General features: G+C 50.7%; 1 protein-coding gene across 1 annotated transcript; it reads right to left on the bottom strand.

Moving 5' to 3' along the window:
- Window positions 1–629: 629 nt before the first annotated feature.
- Window positions 630–23,552, bottom strand: FAM167A (family with sequence similarity 167 member A). The gene is made up of 3 exons (XM_074582097.1): window positions 23,240–23,552; window positions 13,505–14,049; window positions 630–3,435 (listed from the first exon to the last, which is right to left on the bottom strand). Exons 2-3 carry the CDS (start codon window positions 13,880–13,882, stop codon window positions 3,172–3,174), a joined length of 642 nt encoding a protein of 213 aa, XP_074438198.1. The 5' UTR covers window positions 13,883–14,049; window positions 23,240–23,552; the 3' UTR covers window positions 630–3,171.
- Between the last annotated feature and the right edge of the window lie 317 nt (window positions 23,553–23,869).

Genomic DNA, 23,869 nt, shown 5'->3' with positions numbered 1-23,869 from the left:
CGTCAACTTTGGTTGCCACCAGCCTTTCTCTGCAGGCATCGTAGGTCACCTAGAAAAGGGAACGTGGTTCTAGGCCACTTGTATGAGGAGAGGAACTGGCACTTGATGGCTCAGCTCATCTCATTGCAGACCGCTGAGGCCTGGAGGCTCCTTTCCGGGAATTTTGTGGTGGGAGCAGTGACCTGTTTCTAAAAGGCTACCCAAACTTTGGATGACTCTCTTTTTTTAAACAAAGTTCAGCAAAAATCAGACACACTTCTACTTATTTTTCTCCCCTAGCCTGATATATTTTTAGATGCCTGGACCCACTTTTGACTCAGTGGCTGACTAACAAAACAGCACATAACATAAAGGAGTAAATTTTGTTTTTGCTTTCTTTCCCATACATTTTTGCCCAAATACGTAATAAGTGCTCCCACCTTAATTTCTTCCTGTGTCCTCCAGACTGCAAGGCGGAGAAATTGGTGATGGAGCTGTAAGTGTGTCCCAGTGATGTGTATGGGTAGAGAAACCTGACTGGAAACCTTGTGTACCTGTAAACTTTGAACACACCGGACTAGTGCTTCCCCAACCGCTCTCCAGGCAGAGCTGGAGCCATTGAACACAATGAGAGACCAGAGGCAGAAATCAATACAGACATAATTTTATAATTAAAAAATTGTGCATTTTGATTAACAGCTGGCAGTTCTAACCATCCCCCATTCCACTTAATGCAGAAAATACGTGTCTGGAACCCAGACCGCTGCTATTTCTGATGCCACATATAATCACCTCCTAAGACTGTGCTTGTACTAACCTCCTGCATTTGGCTACCAGACAAGAGCCCAAAGGCAGGTCCACCCTGTAGTCGACTCTAGCTGATCCTAGAGAGAACCTCTTCCAAGGCATTATTTTCACTGAAAAGTTGTCATATGTTGATCGAAAATTCCTCTGCAAATCAACATGTGGGACATGAATTGATTTTTTTTTTTATTAAAAAAGTAAACAAAGAAGAATTTTAATGAGATTTTTTTTTTTTCTTTTTCAAGATGTCCATGGGGAAATAAGGCTATTTCTCTATTGGTAAACTAAACGTCATCGTGGCTGGTTGTCTTATCTAGAGGCCAGCTGACAGTCTGGCCACAACTCAATTAAACCTTCACTGCCTGGGCAGCACAAGATTCAGAAACCCGGCACTGATTAACTTATTGGTATAGATAGAGATCCAGTGCCCAAAATACCTCCTTTCTTAGCAGAAAGAAATGATACTCAGTGAGCTTTGAAGTGGAGGGGGAGGCATCACCGAGGGGTTATCTGCTACGGGAGATAGAGGACTGAACTCAGCTCCAGAGTCCCCTGCCAGTCCCCAGCCCCATGTGGCCATGAACTCCTTTGTGATGTTAATTTGTTCCTTCCACGGGGACCTGAGGAGGCAGGCAAATTATTTAGCTTCTCTGTGTTGACTTAAGCTCTCTGTGGAAATACCAAGTCTTGAAGCCTCACTGCATCTTCCCAGGCACGGCAGAGCCTCATTGGCTTCTGGTTCACATCACTTTTGGGAACAAAGACGTGGGTCCACCATTCGGCCTCCCGAGAGAGGCATCCTGCAGGCTCACATGCACACACACGACAACTTATGCACACACACAGCTTACAGACACAGTCAGGTACAGGCACGTCAACACAGCCACACAGCTTTCAGCCCAGCGCTGGCTTGCATCTCCCGCCCGTCCCCAGAGCTTGGGCTGGTGCTACGTGGACGCAGAGCCATCCGCTCAGCCACAGAGTGCTCGCTGTTCAGGCATGTGGCGGGGAGCAGAGCTGTGCTGGGGCAATGGGTTGAGAGATTGCACCACTCTGACATGGTCAGAAGAGGTGTCGGCACAGGAGGGAGAGTCCAGAGGCACCCACGTTCCCTCTAGACAGACTATCTTGGGTGCCTGGTGTCCCAAGATTGCCATGGCTAGACTGCTTGTGTCCCTGCCCTTGCTGGGCTTCACCGTGGGTGTCTCTGCCCTCCGTGCCAAGTACAGGCAGGTGTGCAGCTGGGTGCACTAAAAGGCAAGAAAATACAGCATCCATCTTACGTACTGACAAGCAGGGAGGGAACCCCTTGTGTTTGCTGGAGGTCCAAAGCTCATCACAGCAATATTTCTCCCTTTAATTCTATAGTCACACCGTATGTTCATTACACAAAGGTCCCTTTTCTCCTCTTGAAGTTCCCTTCTCTAGTGGATGTGTGTTGCTACAAAGGATCCAGGATTTGCTGGTGCTGCTGTTAAGTGAATGTCAGCCTGGGGGTGATTGCTCTGATATGAGATGTCTTGGGTGTAAGTTACCTCCTTTGCCTTACTGCTCATGGGGGTAACCACACGGTGTCTTGTGGTCACTGCTGACAACAAGATCAGGAACCGGTATTGCTCTGGGTACAACTTCTTGGGCACACAGGCGACTTCTGGCTGGCTGGAGTCTCTATAAAAACATGTCCGTGATCTGTCCGTAATCTATACCACAGGCAAAATTAAGATAGAGCACACTGGACACAATGGAGCAAGTCAACAAACACATCTTCTCACCACTCCTTGGGGCCATCATTTAACCCGTGGTCCCTCACCTGCTGGGAGGGCTCCTTTCCACTGGAAATCAGCTTCCTACCTGAAACAGCCCAGTGGACCCTGTGCTTGGGCCAGCAGAGGCTGAGGATCGATGTCCAAGGAGACGTCCAAGGAGACATCCAAGGAGTAGGGTGAATCTGAACAGACAGCTCCAGCCTGGGAGGAGGTAAAGGGGAAGGGAGAAGGGATTTTGCTTTGCTTTGTGGCTGATCTTTGACCTTCTCCTTTGATTTTTGAGTACAAACAACCACACTGGATCTGCATCCTCTTAGTTACTGTGGGGGGAAGAGAAGGAGGGACTTTGCAAAGGAGCAGGCTAAGTGCACATGTTGGGTCCAGATGCTGTCCATACTTCCTCCATGCAGGTCCTGTCTTCTCGATATGCATTTCTGGGCCATCTCGGCACCCAGCTCTGCTGCTGTACCCTGACACCAAGACCAGCTGTGGGTTCCCTGTTTGTTCCTGTTCCCTCTGCTCCTCTTTGGGCCTTTTTCACCCAGCCGTCGGGCAGAGAGAGCCCTGGCGCTGCCCAGTCCTCTCTCTCTTTCTCCCCCATCCTTCCCTCTTCTTCCTCCCTTCAGCACAGTGAGAACCGTCGGGAGTTGATGTTCATCTTGGTGACCCCGATGAGCTTGAGCGGCGTGGAGAGGCTGAAGGAGCTCACGAGGGGGAAGTCGCAGAAGAGGTCGGAGAGCTCGTCCCTCTCCTCCAGCTCGTACGTGGCGTCGTTGAGCATGCGCTGGTGCAGGTGGCAGGTCTGCTCGATCTTCAGCTTGTTGATGTCGCTGCGGAGGCGCATGAGCTGCCTTGCCAGTTGCTGGTCCTGCAGGCGCATTTCTGCCTGAAACACAAGACGGAGGGTGGGGAAAGAAGAGACTGTTGGCAAGGGCACAGAGAATTTGCTCATCGTGCTGCTCCCTGCTAGAGGACGCACCAGATCATTGGAAATGGAACTCACCTAGAGATGCTACTCCATTGCAAAGAACTGGGAGGGAGATGAGGTTCTTACAAGCCAGCAATGCGTCACAGTCAAATACCAGCTCAGGATGGTGAATTTTTAGTTTTCAGGAGCACCAGGAAACTGGAATTAAAGCCAGCCACGCCAAAGCTGTTGGCTTAGGTATCCATCCTATAGCTCAGGCTTCATAGCCTTCATCCCAACCTTAAGCAAAGCCCAGATTAATTTTGTTCATAAGGGAGCAGCCACGGTGAGAAGAAGCAATTAGAGGTGGAAAGGACCAATTAAAAGAACCTCAGAGGACCCATCCCCAAATATTTGGCTGGGGTTTCCAGTCTGCATAAATCAGACCTGATTCATGACAGCCGTGAACGTGACCCTCCACATCCCCCGTGGCTTATCTCGCTGATTTGAAGTGGCTCTCGGGATGGAACCTCCACATTTTCCCACAGGAGAGAGAACAACTATCCCCCCAGGCTAATGAGCTAAGTGTTTCAGAGAATTTTTTCCTCCCCTGGCACCTAACTTTGGAAGCTGGAAGATTCAGAAATGATGAAAGAAAAAAGCTTTTTCTTGGTTTTTTTTTATTAATTCCGACTTGTAATTAAGCAGAAAATTTATTGCCACAGGATATTGGGGAAGGTGAAGGAAGGAGGTGAATACTTGGTGCAAGAATCGGCCTTTGTCTGGGGAACAGAAGCAGGTAGAGTTAGAACAGTAGATGCCAAGACAACCCCCACCTCTCACCCCACATCCCTCCTCACAGAAAAGCAAAAAACCACAAGCCACAAAGAAAAGAGAGCGGTGGGAGAGAAGCTGAACAGCTCTTAGCAAACCTTGTGGCTTAAATCTCTCTGTAACTACTGGCGACAAGGAGGGAGCAAAACTGGCTGGAAAACAGCCCTACATCTGCCCTGATGCAGTGTCCTGCCTCTTCCCCTGGTGTTGCCTCCATCACAGAACACAAACTGGCACTGGAATGAGCCCCGTAGTACCAAGGCTCCCGATTTTGTTTTGTTTGGGGTTTTTTTTTTCCCCTCCCAATGGCTCCCTGGGTATGTGCTGTCCTCACCGACTCCTCAGTGCGTGAGACGATGCCCTGAGCTCATCTCCAGCTCCTCCCTGGAACTGCCCTGGCCCCAAATCCATCCTTCACCTCGCTCCTTTGATTTGCATCACGGGTTTCTTGGCTCCCTGTGGTTTGAAGGAGCTGAGAAACAGACCCAGGCTACATCTATAGCAATACATTAAGTAGTGCATAGCAACAAAGTCTCTCCACTTGACTGCGAGCAAGGTCCTGGCATCTTTTGAGCTGGGGCCAGCTCTCCCAGTCCTAAGCAATTCCCCGTGGGCGCTCTTCAGGGGCTAACACAGAGGGATTCATCCTCAGGAGGCATTTGGGATACAGCCACTTTGTCTGGATTTTAACAGCACGGAGGTGGACAGACCATACCAGTTTGCCTCCAGGCCTGAAAATGAGCTGTTTAGTTTACAAGTACAGATGCAGTTCTGGGGGTGGGGGGTAAATTTGTTCCTGATCTGGTGGCTCATCCATGAAACTGCAGAAGGGAAGGGAGGAGGGAAAAATTCCCCTCAGGAGGCTCTGCAGGTGGCCCTGGTATTTCCACATGAGAAATTTCCGATGCCTGATGCGCGGGCTGCTGCAACAAGAGCAGCCTCGGGCTTCCTCTAGTTTGTGGCACAATCTCTCCTCCTCCTCCTCCAGGCAATGCCTCCAAAGACGTTGGGATTGCCCCTTGCAGCATCAATAGCCTCACAGCAAGGCAAAGCAGCCACTTCAGGCGGTTGAAGGGCTCAGAAGGAAGCCTGGCTCCGCTCCAGCTGTTTTCTCCGGCTGTCGGGAAGCCCTTTGCAATGCTATGCCCAGAGCCTAAGCTGAGAGCTGACATGAGTATAATGGAAGTTAAATCAAGCCAAGCAAAGCTTTTCCCACTCCCGCACCATGGAGGCACCTTGGAGGACCTTGCCTGGTGCTCTCAGACAGCAACCGGACTCCAGCTTGATTTCCTGGAGAGGATTAAGTCACCTTTGTACGAATCTCAGAGTGAATCTCTCTCTCATGAAATCTCTCGAATTGTTGGCAGGGTTGTAACCATTTACCTTCTTCAAAAAAACACTATTTCCTTGCAGACCTTGTAGCCTGTGCCCCCAGCAGAGTCCAATCGGCAGGTTTTTCTTCTCCTGCGTGAGTTGCAATGAAAAAAAAAAAATTTTGTTGATATTTTTTCCCTGTTTCACAACAAGTGCTGTGACTTGACATTTTATCAGGAAGGCGATCGTGGGCCTTATTGAACTGACCCTTGGTCGCTCTTTCTTGTCAGTTTATCAAGCTACATAAGAAATGTCAACAAATACTTTCATTAAATGCTTTGAGGAATGTGGGACTGAAAAAGGGTTTAAAAATTAATTATGAGGCCATTGTGGAGAGGGATGTGGGTTGGAGATTGCTGTTTTTCCCTTGTAAGCCAGCTTTCCATGTTTTGACAGGTTCTTGCTTTCCTTGTCTTTTGAAGAAGGCGTCTTGATTTTGTGCAAGCTGAAGACAAAGCTCTCCAAAGCATGTCCTTCAGGTGCTCGATCTCCAGTCACCCTTTCCTCCTTCTTTCCTTCTTTCCTTCTAGCAGTTGACCCGCTGACCCTGGTGTATACCAAGTCAGCCACATGGCCCACTGGCCCACCTGTAGGCTGGGGACAACATGGCAGGGGGCAAACCCACCACCCATCTTCATTGACCACCTAGGCTGTGAGACCACCTTAGACCCAGCCCTGCCTGGCTGTGCTCTGGGGCTGAACAGGGAAGCAAGGGTGACCAGTGAGATGTGCACCATCAGCCAAAGCTTTCCCGGGGGGATAAAGCCCTCTTCTGTCCTCCAGGAAAGAAAGGTAAATGGGTGAGGAATGAAGCCCGGCAGTGGTTGACTAAAGGATGATGTGCGCAATGAGGAGATGGCACAGGGGATGAGGGCTGTCACTGCTTGTGCCCCTTGGGAGTCTGCCTTGGCTTCCTGAGGGCTTGGGAGCACTTTGCATGGTGGAAGGGTGGGCTGTTCTGCAGGGCATGGCTCCTCTCACTCTTCCCACTCATCATGGCAGCTTGGCTCGAAATGCAAACACCTTGCTGTCCCTCCATGGACTTGTCCTGTTGAACCATGATCAAAACCATCCAGAATATCATCAGAATTTGGGTCAGAACACAGAAATCATTCTCCGCTTTCCCAGAGGCTCCTCACGAGTACTAGAAACATTCAATCCATCCCACACTGAGGACCAAACCATTGCTAGAAATGATGAATAATCTCTTTTTAAAAGGAGCTACACAAAGCTTCCTGGAAAGAAATAATGGGATTACAGACGCCACATTGCAGGAAGCCGTGGGTTTTCAGTTTACACAGTTCACTCACAGGGCCAGCCACCACAGTGTAACTCAATGCACCAGTTCATCTGTGTGGGACAACAGCATGATCCCACACACTCTGTGCAATATCCTGGTGAAACCCATGGAGCGCATCCAGCAGAAGCTGTGCATTTTTATTCCTTTGAGTCTCACACGCCAAATACAGGAACAGCTTCAGGCACGCCTTGCTCTCACAAACTGCTTTTGAACACGCTCTGCCTCTTCCTGCACACCCAGCTCCAGCAGGCAAAGAGCTGCCTTTCATCTGCATGGTTGGAGCACCCTCTTGGGATGGACGGGCTGCTGGTTTGAACATCCCCAGGTGGGAGGCGGAACTAAACCCATCTCCTTCCTGGCAAAGGAGCTACTGCAACTGCTAGACGGAATCACAACGCTGGACCACAGAGGCCCATAGTCTTATGGGAAGGCTTCTCTGTTTAGATTGAGCCTCAGAGCCCCCCAGGGATGTTTAATATGGGGAAGGGAGAGAAAGTTTTGGATGCATCCTTGCTTGTTGTCCAGTGGCTTAGTCCAGATAGATAGAAGTAGTTCAAGTTGTAGCCCAGACTTGTCTTCAAGTTTGCCTTAGCCATATGGTCACAGAGAGGAAGACCAATAACATTCCCATTGCCAGTGGTCCATCTCCCTGCTATGAGGGGATGTATCAGCAAAGAGCACCTCATGGCATGGAGGTGTGGAGCTGCCTGGGACCTCTTCCCAAAAGAGAAGTGCCCCATGGACAGCATCCCGGTCTGTGGTCCATGAAGCTCAGGGTGATGGTCTGTGGAGAAGCAGATGCTCCCATGAGGCTAGTCCTTTTTATTTCCAAAATATCAAAAGAAACTTAAATCTAAACTGGTGTTTTCCTTGTGCAGCCACTTGGATTCAAGCACGGAGAAGCACAGGCCTGTTATTAGAACTTTGCCAAACACTTCAGAGAAGTCAGTTAAGTCTGTGTATTGGTTTGAGGCTTGATCTTCAAAGGTGCTCAGATGCCACTCTGCTGTGGCTAATTTTAGATGCTCATGCCATTGGGGCACAACCCACAGCCCCACACAAGGTATCTCACCTCCTGCAGTGCCTGGGAGTCACACACCACCGAAGTCCAGGATACCTCTGCCAGCTGTCACCCGCAGAGCCTGGTGGGTCCCAAATCTCACCCTTCGTCAGTGTTGAGTATAGTCTGTGCTGACTCCCTCAGAATTAATCTTCATATTATCTTTCCCGAGGGAGGTAGTTACCTCTGTCTTTTTGTCAAATCAAGGCGTGCCAAAATGCTTCCAGAATTGGGAATGCTGTACCGAGGAGAAAGCCCACTGCCAGAGGAAAAGCCTGGCAGCTTAACATCTGAGTGAAGTGAACTGAAGGACATCTCAGTGGGCTTACACAGAAGAGTACATCATTTCTCAGATGTTTCTACAATTGCATCTCCACTATGCACATATATCCACAACCACCCCACGAAACTCCCTCTGCCTCCAAAACAGGGTGGTTGCACCCAAAATGCCCCTTGGGGATGGTCCTATTCTGTGATAACTCCCAAACTGCGCTCCAGTTCTAGCAATTTAATAGTACAGAAGACCTCGCTCTGGTGCCTGTGCCCTTATTCTTTCATCGCTTTAAATACAAATACAGAAAAATCTTTCCTGGACTTGCTATGTAGCAGAGGACTCCCAGCGCAGTCTCCATCACCATATCCATGATCTAGGCTTCTTCTCCTCCTGTCCACCTCTCAACAACCCCAGAGAGATCTCCAACAAGGCTCACGCCAACACTGTTTTGGTGTTGCATTGTTGTGTAAATTCACTTAAGTACTGGTTCGGCCAATATCAGTATCCCAAAGAGAGATAATAACAGTTAATATTTAATAATAAATGTCTGACCAACAGGACATCATAGGTGTTCTAACATTTCCCAGCAGAGAGCATCAGACATTTGTGTCCCTTTTCAAGAGCCTTTCCTGCATTCTGGCTTACACACCTCAAATTTCAGTGCCAACCATTGGTGAATTTGAGACAGAAAATGTATTTTCCTATGGGGACGAAATCATAACTATCCTAAGATGTCCCAGTTCATAGCAGAGTTTTGTTCTTTAATGACATTTAGGAGGAAGAAGACTTTGAGGGCTCAGTTTTAGAACTTTGTAAACATTTGTCCTGACAAATTTCAAAAACAAAAAGGAAAATGACAGTCTGACCATTCTGGTCTTTGGGTCTGTCACCATACCCTGGCTGCTGACGGCTTCACTTTCAGCATTGATGAAGAACAGCCACACTTGGCAGTGCAAAGGCAAACACAAGGGCAAAGAAGAGGCAGGAGGAGTTGGGGAGGGAAGTGCTCCAGCCCCGGGGCGGTTCAGCACATGCTGAGTGCTGCAATTTGCTCCTACACCTACACAGAGCCTCTCTCAGCGCAAAAACAAGAGCAGGAGTTTGCATGTCTGAAAAAATCAGCTTCTCGGGGCCAGATTCTCAGCAGGTCCCAGCTGACGCGGCTGGCTGGAGCTCGGTGGGCATATGTCAGTCCTGTAAACCGGGGCCAGGACTTGATGCACAGAATCAGGTCGTGGGACAGGTCATGTGAGGCGAAAGACCAAGAAGAGCAGATGCACAGGAAGACTTTGGGTTTGTCCTTCACTTCCGAATATGAGGAGCCAGAACCTGGCTGAACCTGAACCAGGACATGAAGGCAATTTCCTTGCAGTGTTGGATGAGCTCTTTTGCATGAACTGGGAATAATGCTTCAGATTTATCAGGTAACTTTAATCTTAAAGCTGGGCACTTCTGGACTATCACTTCACCAGGCAACTAGCCCATGCCATGGCCCGTTCTGTAGCACCATGGCCAAGGGGAAGTTTGGCCATACACATACTGTTAAATTCACTTCGCTGCCTCTACCGGTTTTGGCTGGGATAGAGTTAATTCCAAAATTGGGTGGTCCCGTACAAACTGCCTGCTGGGAACAGTCCCCAGCATGTGCAAACTCCTGAAGCTCTAACAGTTTGGCAGGGTGTTAATTGGTACAAGCCAAGACCATGCTGGGGCCATGCTATTGAAATAACCCAGCCTAAACTCACTGGTAGCTGTGATGAGGGTTGCAGTGTGGGTGATGGAGCTGCACGCCCTGCATCGTTGCATTTCACTCAGTAAGGACATGGGCTTTTACCCTTTCATTGGATAGATGAACCCTACATATCCTAAATTGACTTCTCATGAAGGACTGCATGGAGTGAAGGAGAATTCATCCTGCAGCAGAGGACAGCGTGGTGGAGGCAGATTTCATCCCAGCCATGACTACTAGATCATTTTTGGATGATCTTCAGAACGCTGCCCGGCATACTCACGCTTGCCTCGGGCAAGGCTGGATTGTGTGATGCTCCCAGGTCTATGATCTCCTAGAATAAACTAGACCAGAAGGATTGAGTGCCCACTAAAGGTGACCTTCCCCAAGGCGTGAGGTTCTTCCCCTTTGCCTCTTCGCCCCAAGCAGGGTCTGAGGGATGCTGCCCTCTCTGACCTTGGCTACTGCCTTAAGTAAATGTATAGCCTTAAGCATAACAATGCCTTGCTCTGAAGCCTTCCCAACTGTTTTAGTATCACAACACAGGGATAAACAAGGGAAAATCCTGCCTGTGTCAGGATGTGTGGAAGCTTGTTCCTTTATTTGAGAAGAATCTGGGTTTCACCCTTGAGATGTAATGTGAAATGCATCTTTTTGTGCCAGCACCCTGTGATGCGACGGCCTCACTGTGTTCTCACTGTTTGCTGGCAGCTCTTACCCAACAGTAGTGCCTCCGACATAGCTATTTAGCTGTGTGGTCAGTCAAATACATGTTCTCTTTTTTGGGGAAATTGTTCTAAATTACACGAGTCACGTCCAGATCCAGAAAAGACTGGTATAATTAAGAGGCAGGAAAATGGAAAGTGAGGAACAATTAGGGTTTGCTTTGCCCTTTTTTCTTCTTTAATTTAAACTTTTAGTTTTCAACAGATGGTGGTTTATATACCACACCCTAGTCTAAAGGGTAGAACCGGACCCTGAGACAATTTATACTTCCATCATGGGCAGAAACTAAAAGAAAAAAAAATAACACATTTAAAATCTGGGCCTCTGAGAAGGAAAATCTGCTTCTTACTGTCTTTGGACATCTTGAGACTTGTGAATTTAAGATTGCATCACAGATGCAAGCACGGACCCAGATTGAGGTCTCAGATCTGGAGTTGAGATTCTCCAGAGCGCTGAGTGATTTTAGGAGACCAGCTCAAAAACCCTTCGTAATAGTTCCGGTTTCTTGAAAGCACTGCACTTGCCTTGTGAAAGCCATGGCACCGAGAAATGTCTCATCCTCCAAAAATCTGACATCCAGAAGAGCATCAGTAAATAACTTCTCTAGAGATCAGTCTAGCTGGGCGAATACAGCAATACATCAAAAAGGTGACAAATAAATGTTATCTGAAGCAAAAGTCACAGAGAATTAAAAAAAAAAAAAAAGCCAAAATATTACCACAGAATGGTTTGGATTAGAAGGGACCTTAAGCCACCCCCCTGCCCTGGGCAGGAACACCTCCCACCAGACCAGGTTGCTCCAAGCCCCGTCCAACCTGGCCTTGAACCCCTCCAGGGACGGGGCAGCCACAGCTTCTCTGGGCAACCTGGGCCAGGGGCTCAACACCCTCACACCAAAGAATTTCTTATATCTCATCTAAATCTCCCCTCTTTCAGTTTAAAATTGTCCCCCCTCAACCTATGACTCCCCTCCCTGCTCCAGAGTCCCTCCCCAGCTTTCCTGGAGCCCCTTGAGGGACTGGCAGGGGCTGGAAGGTCTCCGCGGAGCCTTCTCTTCTCCAGGCTGAACCCCCCCAGCTCTCTCAGCCTGTCCTCCCAGCAGAGGGGCTCCAGCCCTCCCAGCATCTCCGGGGCCTCCTCTGGCCCCGCTCCAACAGGTCCACGTCCTTCTTATGTTGGGGCACCCAGATTGATCCATTGTTGTGCACGAGAATTTTTCCCCAAAGACTTTCAGTGCTTACCAAAGCAAAGCATTTGCTCAGGAACATTTTCACAAGCGCATCTGAACCACAAGTGACGTCCCAGCCCGCTGGGACTCTCTTGCAAATATTGCTGCTGTCACTACAAGTTGCAAATGCTGGTGGGACTCACTGGCAGACTTCCAATCAGGCAAGAGAAACAAAGCCACAAGACATGAATTGTTGCTAGTCATGCGAGCCAAATAATAAAGATTTTTCATTCCAGTGAGGAGAAGGGAAGGATCACTGGTGTCTGCTTGCTCCTAAAGAGCACCAGGACCCATTCTCCAGCTCTGATAACAGCTACTCTGATCTGGTCGTGTCCATCCTATTGACCTCCTGTGGCCTCCAGAAAAGATGTGCTGCATCCATGCTGTCTCCTGGGAATTCTCTGCAGGTTGTGCTGACTCCTGCACTGGGTTGGGAGCTGCTTGGGTCAGCGCTAGTTGGCCCAGGCCAAATTTGCACCAAAGACCATGATAGCAACACAACATATGAAAGATGAACTTCCATCACCCATGTCCTGACTCTGTGTATTTTCCGACCATAAATACAGTATTTTTGTCTTGTCTTCCTCTCTGTGAAACTACCAGTTCATAACCAAAAGAAATAAAGATATGTGTAAGATAGAGTCCAAGGCTGGGATGCAAGGATGATGGGAATGTGGACCAGCTTCTAATGAAGCAGACGATGGACCTGTAAGAGCTGGATGTGGTGGGGTCTCAGATAAGGTTCTGGCTTTATGCATATAGCAAAAAAAGGAATTTTATTCATTAGATATTACATGGTGAGAACAAGGGGTTTCCACCACAGTTTGAAACAAGAGGAAGCACTTGCTCTCACCGTGGAGAAATGACCTGGGGGAAGCAGGTTATTGCAAGACCTTAAAAGGAGTTATGAGTTGAAAAAAAAAAGGGGAATTAGGCAAACATTTGGTCATTAGATACACTAATGACTGTTAAGCACAGTGGTCAGCATACAATCTTCCACTGAGGGAGTTCCTAAAGACCCAACAGACACAAGCTGCAAGGGCAGATCCAGGGGATGGATCTAGTCGTTCTTCCTTCCTACAGCCCTGACAAAGCATCCTTTCGAGATGCTCATCAGAGAAGTGTTATTGCGCCAGCAGTGCCCACGTGTTCATGGTGTATTCATACCTGCTGCATTCATCTGACTGTTGAGATATAATTAGAGAAGCAGGGGAGGGGGCAAGTTGCTAAAAAGTTCTAACCAGTGCAAGCAGCCATATTTCCCCAGCCTGCTGGATCCCAGCAGGGATGCTAGGACTTGCCCAGCTCCTTCTCTGAGGTGATGGATGCTCTGGCATTCATCTTTTCCCTTCCCTGGGCTGCTTCTGTTGCCACCAGCCGCAGAAAATGCAATGATTGATTGTTGCTTTTTCACCTGAGGCTGAAAGCAGGTAGGAACAAGGAGTCACTTGTTTCCTCATTCTTTTTTTTTTTTTCTCCTCTTGAGAAAGTGTGCTATTTAATAGGGACAGGAAACCACTTACCAATTCCTTCCTGAGCCACGTCAAAGCTTCATCGATGCTCTCAAAGCCACCTATTCTCCCTGAGGTAAGAGTCACCTTGTCCTGGGCGGGGTTCCCATTGAGATGCAGCTGCATCTTCCTCAAGGCAACAGTCTCCCCCATGGCCTTTTTGGCCTCAGTCGCCTCCTCCTCCTCCTCTCCTGCTGGCTGAGGGCTCTTCCATGCCTGCTCCTCCAGCTTCGCCTTCCACTCCAAGTAGGATGGGCGCCTGGTCTCCAGTCTCAGCTTCTCCGTCAAAGCCTTGAGGCTCCTCAGGTGGTCATCAGGAGGAGCGGCACCTCCAGAGCCAGTATCTGCACTGTCCAAAGCCTCTTCTATTTGGATTTTGGGTAGAGACATCCTCTCTGGGAGTCAAACAGCATAAGGGTGTGCTGGAAAGGGCCAGGGATGGAAGTGGGAAACCCTCAGGGCTGGACCAGCTCCTGTAGCGTGACAAACGCGGCCCCTCGGAGGACAGTCGTGGTGGTGGTCCCTGCTCAAGCACCTCTCTGGCCCTGGATGAGCACCTAGAAGAAAAACAGATGGTTGGTTTCCAGTTTGAGAAGGAAAAGGGAGTGAGAAGGGAGAGACGGCTCTTGCTGCAGTGGAGGGAGCGAGGGTTTTGGGAGAGGCACAGTGCCAAGGTGCTCCTGGGGAGTGTTACCTCACCTCAGCTATCTGACTGCTTTTGGGGCAGGAACAGACAGGCTCTGGCTTTTAGGGAAGCTCTGGTTACCTACATCTCCGGTCTTAACTCAAGGGGCCGTGAAAGGGTAGCCAAGGAGTCCAGGACACGTTCACAGACCCCTCTGGGGCTTTATCACACAACCCGATGTCCTCTGGAGGCAGCAAGGGGTGTTGATGGGGGTCGGGGTGTCTGCAGGCACTGTTTTGCTGGTTTTCTGGCTGGCAAACCTACATCTTTCTGCTTAGGCAAAACAGGACCATGTGAATTAAGACAACCAAACTTCTCCCAAGAGCTTGAGCCAAAAGGAGAGCTGGCAAAAGTAGCTGTTAAGTTCCACCCCCCCCCCAAAAAAAAAAAGGGAAAAGGTTTGCTAAAAAAAGGTCTAGGTTTGATAAAGATGCCAGTCTGCAGCCGTAAGATTCATCTCCCTCCTGTCCAGCTGATTCAGAGCAAGAGCATGGTCCCCAGCCAAGTGTGGGACTAGATGGGGTGCTAGATTGGTCTGGGTTCAGACGCCAGCACTCAGGGACACTTGGACTTGTGGTTTCCACCACTGTCCACTACGTCCAGCTTGCCCACTGGGAATGGTCCCAGTGGTCCCCTTGAAAAAATCCTGCTGGAGGACTAGCACAGAGGAGCCAGGAGCTTCCTCCCCCCTTCCCCTCTTGCCACCTCGTGTGGAGTCTGGGAAGCTGTGCCCAAAGTTGGTCAATCACACTATGGGACTTAGAGGGACAGAGGACTCAAACAACTCTGCAAGAGTTAAGCTCAGGCAGCTTCTGCATTCATTTGCCAGTAGGATCAGATAAGAGACTTTCTCAAGGTCGTATGCTCATCTACGGCTGAGCTAGGAATAGATCCAGAGCTCTCGTCTACACGTCAAACACAAAACAAAATACTTTTTTGCCTGCCTGGTAACATGCCCGGAAAGACCAGCCAGGACGTATGCAGCTCTCTAACTGGATGCACTAAACCACAGCAATATGAATTACTCAGCCATTCTTTTCCCTGCTATTTGTGCACACAAAGACGTGTGTAACTCTGAAATCCAGACCATAATTATGCCTCTCGAACCTTTTCAGTAAGAAGATTCAATTTAAAATAAACACCAACAGAAAGCAAGATTTATCCCACAATTGTGTGCAGGCAGGAGCTGAACCCGGGGTTGATAATATACACGCAGACAGTCTGGGGGTGGAGAATTAGTCATGTTGCGGTCTTGTTCCTGCTCTTATTTATGTTAATGAGAGTTTTACGGTGAGCGGGAGCAAACACAGATACTACATCAGGTTGAAGGCAACGGCTCTCGTGCCTGGGGCAGCAACGATTTTCCTTCTTCCGTTGAAAAATAGATGGTATGGAGGGGAAAGCAGAGGGCTGCCCTCTCAGTCAGGTCCCGCACCATCACTTGCATGGATGCTCTGCAGAGCTGAGGGCATGCCGATGATTTTCACTTGCCTCCAGCTCCAGCCTCCCGAAATCAATAAAGGGAAACACGTAGTAACTTTAAAGACCTCACCTCCAAGCTTTTTCTTGTGTTCATTGAGATGGAGATTGCTAGGGGTTGCCAAAACCAGCAGCCCAACAGCGCCTGCTACAGCTCCGGACTGGGCTACTGGGTTCGATGACCCCTAACAGAGATATTATTTTATTGTAAGGCTGACTTTTCTGAATGCCACAGCTACATAGCCGAGCTCGCACAAACTCCTTTGTCCTGTGTCTTCAGCACGTATAAAATCCTCAGGGTGGAAAACACCCTCACTATTTGCACAGTGGGTACCGCTCAGTTGGCGTTTCCAGCATCGCACCTGGAAAGCACGACAGCGGTTTGGAGCATCCCCTTTGCCAAGATCCCGCTGCCATCTCCCCCTCCTCACCACCATCTCCCAGAAACTGTGGAGGGATTTAATTTTTCTATCCTGAAAGCAGCACCGATCCAACCCATCCCTCACCTCCTCCCAGGTGCAACACGGAACTTCTCATTTCTCTCTGTAGGGACACCCCTAAACAGGCACGTCTGTTCCCCAGCCTGTCCAAACTCAAAAACGACAGAAAGGAGCCGCCTCTAATTTCCTATCAATATCTGGGACTTGGGTTAAAGACCTGCTGTAGAAAAAGAGACGTGAAATTGGTAAGCGTGTGAAATAAGTCTGCTTGCGAGGCTGTAATACAAACCTGTTTGCTGCCTGAGTTTCCTAATTCCCAGGAACAAACCTGGCCTCTGGCTCAAGCCAACAGACTCCATCTCCCAGTCCCCCTGCCCCAGGCTCAGTTTCCCCCTCAGCTGGTCTGCACAAGGGCATCAAAGTGATTAACCCTTGATTTGTCTTCATTATCACACCTGCCAGTCTCAGGGGGTTCATGCCATGCCTAATTAGTGGTTACAGGAGCTCAGCACCAAATTGGAGTGAGGGTCTGCTCCCAGATCACTAATACCCTTTGCTCAGGGGTTTCCCCCTTCCCTTGCATGAATCCTATCAATACTGAAGGACACATCAGGTCACCAAGACAACAAAAACGCCTTCAGTTTCTTTGTTGGGCTAGGTTTCCATCAGAGAAGATAGCTTAACTGACCCCACAAGCTGTAATGCAAAGGGATTAGCAGAAACACACGACCAAGATGGAGAAACAACAGGACTGTCAAACTGGGTTGGGTGTGAAGTCCTACCACGCCAAGACTCACGGAGCTGGCATGGCCTGCGGCTTGGCTTTTGCATGGTTGCATGTCAGCAATGCGACTCCTGCTCTCTCCCACGCCAGACACACCTTGTGAAGCTCATGGGTTGTCCTATGCTCCAAGAAACCAGGTCCAGCGGCACAATCTGCCACCACAGCTTCCCACTGCGGCCATTCCTCCCACCCTGATGCAGATGCAGAAGACCCGTCCTCATCACACACCTTCAGGCATCCCTGCCTGTGCGTTAGAGCAGGGGATCAGGAGACCCTGATTACCCTGGTTTGTCCCCTGATAAACTGGGTGTGATGGGGCGAGGAGGCAAGGGGAGGTGTACAGGGGTGTGAGAGAAGCTTCGCTTAATCACCACCAGTGACGGGAAACAATAAATTCACGTGCTGTTCACGGTCAAGAGGGAGGTTGCACAAAATGATGCCAGGCACAGCCTTTTACCTTGCGGGAGTTTTACGTGCCCGAGGAGTTTTATACATCTGTACCCTCCCCGTCATCTCTCTGCCCCCTGGTCAGCTTTGAACACGAGGCATTCACGAAGCAGCATTGGCAGAGGGGTTGGAACAAGATGATCTTTAAGCTCCCTTCCAACCCAAACCATTCTACGATTCTATGGCTGGTATGTGCTAGACCAGGGCAGAACAGGTACAGCCTGTTAAATTCATGGCTGTAAATAAGGGCACACGATGCTTCGGAAGGTCACACGGTGGGGAGCAAGAGGACTAGGAGAAGAAATTAAAAAAAAAAAGAAGGGAGAAACACTCAGGATGGAAATGAGAGGGAAAAAGCAGAATAAAGAAAAATATCAGCCAGGACAGAGGTGTGGGGAATAATATTCTGCTCCCTTGACTCTTCCTGGTGGAGTTCACCTTACTGTAATACCATTTTTTATTACAGAGGAGCAGCAGCGATTGTAAGGGTCTGCATTACTCTGCTCGTCTAGTCTCTGATAAGAAAAAAGACCCTCAGTATGAGACAAAGCCTGGGACAAGTGAAGTCCTTTTGCAGGGTGAAGGTGTGCCCACATAGACCATGGATGACACTTCTGGGGTGGGTGAAATGGGGCAGAGGTAACGTTTCAGCCTGTTAATGACCTTCAAAAAGCACCTCAGCCCTTTTTATGCCTCAGTTTCCCTCTCACTGAGTAGGCAGTTCACGTAACCGGCCTTCAGGAAAAAAGCTCTGAGGAACTTCAGAGTCATGCAGGGATTCACCTCTGGCATCTTCAGGTCTCTCCACCTCATCTGGGTCCCCGTGCTCTGACTCTAATCAGTGCAGGGACACCCTCTATGATCCAAGGAGTTTGGGACGTGGATCCTCTGACTGTTTGCAAGGCATTTTGCTCCGAGGGTTTGTATCGGTGTTCACCCTTAACACTCCTTGCTCCTACAAAAGAAAGCCCTAGAGAGAACTGCACCTGCTAACAATGTCATCATCGAGCTTTGCAGGTCCCAGGGGGGTGAGGAGGACCCTGAGCCCGAAACGGTGGGCTGAAGAAATACCGAGGAGGAGCGAGAGGTGGGGTGGATGGTGACTGGTGTGAAACCCCGTGCGGAAAGCCCTGTATTTTACTTTCCTTCTCGGCACAGCAAAAAGGCAGGGATGGGGTGGGGGTGTCTGACACACACACACACACCCCCACACCCACCCCCGGAGGTCTGCAGCAGGATGGCAGCAGGGCAGCGAGGAGGAGATGCCTGTGAAAGGGGGTTGCCATAGCAATGAAGTAAGGGAGGACTCCGGCTGCTGCAGGGTGGTCGATGGAGGCTCCTGAGCATCCTCTGGGCAGTGGAGACACCAAGGCAGCGGGTGAGGAAAGGAAAAACCCATCCAGGCCAACACCACGGCTCCCTGGAGCCAGTGGTTCCCTTTCAGGGAGGCTGCACATCAATAACGCCTTTCCCCATGCCAAAAATGAGGAGCTGCTGGGCTGCGTGGGCTTTGGTGAGCTTGGGCTGTTCCTCACCCTGGGGTCCCCCACCACAGCCTCCCCCCTCCAAGTGGTACGGCTGCAGCACGCTGCTCTGCACGAGGCTCCTACAGAGATAGAATCATGGAATCATAGAATTGTCCAGGTTGGAAGGGATCTTTCAGATCATCAAGTCCAACCATCAACCTAACTCTGACAAAAACCATCACTGAACCATATCTCTAAGCACTGTGTCTACCCATCTTTTAAATACCTCCAGGGACGGTGCCTCAATCATTTCCCTGGGCAGCCTGTTCCAATGCTTAATAACCCTTTCAGTGTAAAAATTTTTCCTAATACCCAACCTAAACCTCCCCCGGTGCAACTTGAGGCCGTTTCCTCTTGTCCCACCACCTGTTCCTCGGGAGAAGAGACCGACCCCGCCTTGTTATACCCTCCTTTCAGGGAGTTGCAGAGAGCGAGAAGGTCTCCCCTCAGCCTTAATTGCTCCCCCGGCTGTCTCACGAGCTCAGAGCAGAGCTGATCTCCCTGGGTTATATTATCCAGTATTTGGCCACTTGATCCCTTTCTGTAGCACCTGAAATCTGCTCCCTCAGAAAACTGACCTGCTTCCCAAATGCTTTCTTTACCTGTCCTAAAATGACATCCAGCCTCTCTCCACCCGAAAGGAGAAGACACCAGTAATCTGAAGATCTGCCTGATCCCGAAGCCAGGACTCTCTCCAGGGCAGAGACCCCAGCTGAAATTGGTGCCGTCACGGTCCGACGCTCTCTGCCTGCTCAGTGTGGTTGGTGCAGGATGGAAGGGGGTCTTGTCCATTCAAGGCTGGAGGGGTCCTGGCGGAGCCCCTAGCCCTCAGTGCCCACTGGACATAGTGTCCATGCCGTCGTCCTGGCCACACTCATGTGGGCTGTTAGCTTCTTCTAGGGGCAAGATGATGGCACTGAAGTGACCAAGCTGTCATCATGACTGCAGGTCTAGGTCTGGTGACTCTTCAAGACCTTCTTGCAGGGCTGTCCACATTAATTCTGTCCCTTCACACACACCCAACCCCCAACTTCCAGCCTAATACGTGACAAAAGCCCAGGGAAGAGACCAAGGTTCTGTCCCTGGATTGATCCGGAATGCCATGCCCTTGCGGAGGTTTGGAGAGGTGGTCACAGAGTTGCCCCACGCAGTGGGCTGAGGTAGGTGTACAGGACCCGGCGTAATGGGATCCTGAGGGCACCTAGGTATTCCTGTCCACTTACTGCCACGAACAAATCCCCAGAAGACCTCCCAGGCAGCTTGGATGCTAAGGGCAGCAGTAGGGAAGCAGCCTCTCCTGCTGCTTCAGCCCTTCGGATGCGGACACGGATACATGGGGGAAAGAAGAGGGGCTTTCCATTCACGTATGACCTGGAGCAGGGTAAGGGATCACCTGGCGCATCCTTCTTCCCGAATAACCCCCAGATGGACCCCCAAACAGTGCAGTGAAGGGAAGAGGGGAGAGCAGTGGGTGACTGCAGCCAATCCACCAGCCCAAGAGGAGCGGAGCAGAAGTGCAGAGATAACAGGGGACCAGTATGCACTCCCTGCCCCAAGGTATTTCTCCTATGCTGATCCCCAGCATCACCAGTAGAGTCAGAACCTGCTTCAATAAATACATCTGTCCCTTCTCGTCTACCTACATCTTATCCCTCCTGCCTCCCCTGCCCAAAATCAAGCAGGATCCTTGCAAGGAAGCAGGATGGAGATTGCTGCCTGCTTTAGATGGACCCTGGCAGCTCCATTTTCAGACCAGCTCAGCTCCCATCGATCAGCAGATTTCCAGCAGTCGGGTGGAAATCCTGGATGAAGATGGGCATTGGCAAATGTCTGGCATTCCCACAAACCCGTCTTCCACCAGAAGCATTTGCAAACTGGGAAGCTGGAGGTGGGGCGGTTAATGCTCTCAGCCCATCAGCCAAAACCAGGTATAATTACTCTTAGAGGAAAAAGGATTAATCAGCAGCAGCAAAGGCAAGTTTATAACCTCTTGGTGAAAGCACCCCATCCACCCTAGTCATCTTCCGGTAAGGTCTCTTGAGATGCAAAGGGAGCCATGGATGATGATGGTGATAACGATGATGATGATGATGATTAGGATTGCTTCTCCATGCACTACCCCAGGGTCCTAGCAGGTCTTGGGGCATAATCCTGGAGGTGGCATGCCTAACCTGTCCTGAGAGTTGCCCACAAAGGACCTGTGGCTTGGCAGAACGAGTTCCTTCCCTTATTTTCCCTGCTGCCACCCCAAGCAGAGCGGTGTTTCAGCAAGGGGAGAGCAGAGGGAGCAGGCAGGGACCTCTGTGCCCGTGCAACCGGGGTAACGCGAAGGGCTGGGACTCCTTGGGAATGCGCCAGGTCAGGCTGAGAAATGCTCTCTTCCCAGGAGACTGGCACAGGGAGTTATTTTTCCCTAAATGCAACGTGGAAGGCAGAAGGGTATATTTTCAGGAAAAAAAAAAACACCAAAAAAACCAACAAAAAACCCCAAACCAACAAAACCTCTTTCCGGCTTTGCTGGGCTTCATTCTGCCCAGCGCTGAGCTCACCCCCCCCCCCGCAGAGACCAGCGCCAGGATCAGCTGCCATAGGAGACCCCGAGGCTCCATGTTAAAGTGATGGGGGGTGCGGGGTCAGCCCCCCGGCGATGCCCTAATCCCTTTTCCATGCTCCCTGTCCCATCCAATTAATTACCCGCCGTGGCGGCTGCCCGAGCAATGATCACATAAGCCCCGTACTCAGACCTGCCTTCTCCCCGTGCTGGGCTCCGCTTGGTCATTTAATATTATTGAAGGTGAGCTGGTTGTAAACAGACCCCCGCTCCCTTCCCCCCCAAAAAGGCTACGTTCCTCAGAGGCTGATTATTATTTATTTATTTTATTTTTTTTTTTTTTTTCCCCCTGCAGTGTCTCTGCTACATTTTGCAAACACCGAATGGCTGCGGAGCTATTGCAAGCCCACAGCCCGGGAGAAGCCGGCTCCCCTCCCCATTCTCCTTTATTTTTTTGTGTCGTACAGACCCCCCCCCCCTCCCTGTGAAGAGGTACCACTGCAATGGGCACTGGAAAGCCGAGGAGGTCTGAGATGCAAATAACAGCGTGCTGACATGATGGCTGGCAGCAAGAAAACCCATAGCAGCCAAAACGGGATTTTTCCCCCTGAAAAGTGGGGTGTCTGTAGGATACTGGGAATGCGCAGACAAAGCCAAGGGAATCAGCTGGACACTGGAAACAAGGCGCTTGGTTTTCATCCATTTTTACCCCCCCTTCCACTGAGGTCCCCCATGTAGGAAAGCTCCGAAGGGCTGAGCAATGCCGAATAATACAGGGAGCATCCCAGGAAAATAGGGAGGGGTCTCCGTAGCCCCCCGCGGGTGCCGGCTGTGGGAGAGGTGGGAGAGGTCTGCGTGGGCTGGCGAGGGCGCAGGCTGTCGGGCCGGGGCGATGCGGGTGCAGGGCTGTGCATCGCACCGGGGAGCTCTGCCTGGGGTTGCACAAGCGCTTGGGCTGGGAAGGGTGTGGGCTTGACGGTATTATTTTAGCAATTAGCCCCAAGCTGTTATAAAGGGCTCTGAAGAAGTTCTAGGTGATGATTTTTCTTTTTTTATTCTCTCTCTTTTTTTTTTCTTTCCCCCGCCCCCCCCAGCATTAACGTGAGCTGCGAGGGCCAGACCTGAGCAGGTGGAAACCTGCTCTGCTCGGCACGCGGTGCCTGCTTCAAAAAATCAAAGGTAGCTACGCCCTGCGAGGCCACCGCGCTCCATCCCATTATGTCTGCGCTGCACAAGGCTGACAAAACCTTGCCGGGGCTCTCGCAAATTGCGGGGAGGGGGCAGAGGCAGCAACAAGTGCTTGTCCCGAAACCTGGCCAGACTCTTCCCCGTTACACCCCAGACAGTGCAGAAAAATCCCCCCCCCCCCCGAAAGCGGTGAGTAAAGCCCCCCACACCGCTCCCAGCTGACGACAAAACCCACCGTAAAGGAGGACTCAAACCCTGCCCTGGCTTCCAACTTGTCCTGATCACCGGGGAGCCACCGTGCCAGCCATCTCGAGGGGATTTCGGCAAGGCAGGAGGTTGCGTCGGGGGGAGGACACAATACAAGCCCCCAGCCCCACCACGGTGTAGCTGGAGCGGCAGACCCCAGTGCTGAACTTGGTGGGTCCCCATCGCCACCACCCCGACGCTCCCCAGGGACCTGGTCCTTGCTGCTACCCCTTTCTGTGGGGCTAGAAAAGATGGGGGTCCCCTCCTGCACCAGGCGTCTCTCAGCCAGCTCCAGTCCTGGGGGCAGTGGGGTGTCCCCAGGGTACGGTGGGGTGTCCCCGGGGTGGCTGTTGTCCCCCCCAGCCCCAGCACAGCCGAGCCAACGCCAGCAACAAACTTACCGTGCAGGGAGTCAGAGGGAAGGTTGCACGGACATCTTGGCTGCCTCCTTCCACCTCGGGTCTCCAACTCGGTATTTGCCGAGCAGTGACACCAGCGCCTTCAGGAGACTGTCTCATCCTCCTCTCTGCCTCGCTTCAGAAATCTCTGTGTGTGCGTGTTTTTTTTTTATTTAAGGGACTTTTTTTTTCTTTTTTTTTTTTTTTTTTTCCAGCGGTTGCGTCAGGCCTGTTGCCTGGAGACAGGCGAGCTATTCCAGTTTGAGCTTTTCAGTCCAGATTTCCTCTCTCTCTTTCATTCATACCACCAAGCCCTGAACCTACCTCCCACCAAGCAATAACCCTGGAGAGACCTGAAAGGGAGGAGCTGCACAGCCTGGGTCCTAAACATCCTCCGGCTCCGCCACCCCAACGAGGGAGGAGGGGTGGCGATGCCCTCGGCGTGGCTAACAGGGATGAAGGGATGCCGTGCAGGGACCCAAAAACCTCGCAGGAGACGCCCGGGGAGCTGGTTTACTCCCAAAGGATCCCGTGGCTCTTCCCGACATGAACCGGGCTGGTGGCCCCGTGACTGTTCTCCTGGCATGCCACGGAGAGCTGCGAGCCCTTCTCCGCGGAGCCTGGGGTCCCCTG

Source organism: Larus michahellis, chromosome 3 (assembly GCF_964199755.1).
Source record: "Larus michahellis chromosome 3, bLarMic1.1, whole genome shotgun sequence".
In the NCBI taxonomy this organism is placed as follows: Eukaryota; Metazoa; Chordata; class Aves; order Charadriiformes; family Laridae; genus Larus; species Larus michahellis.
The sequence above is the reverse complement of the archived record's forward strand: the minus strand, read 5'-3'. Positions and strand labels throughout refer to the sequence as shown.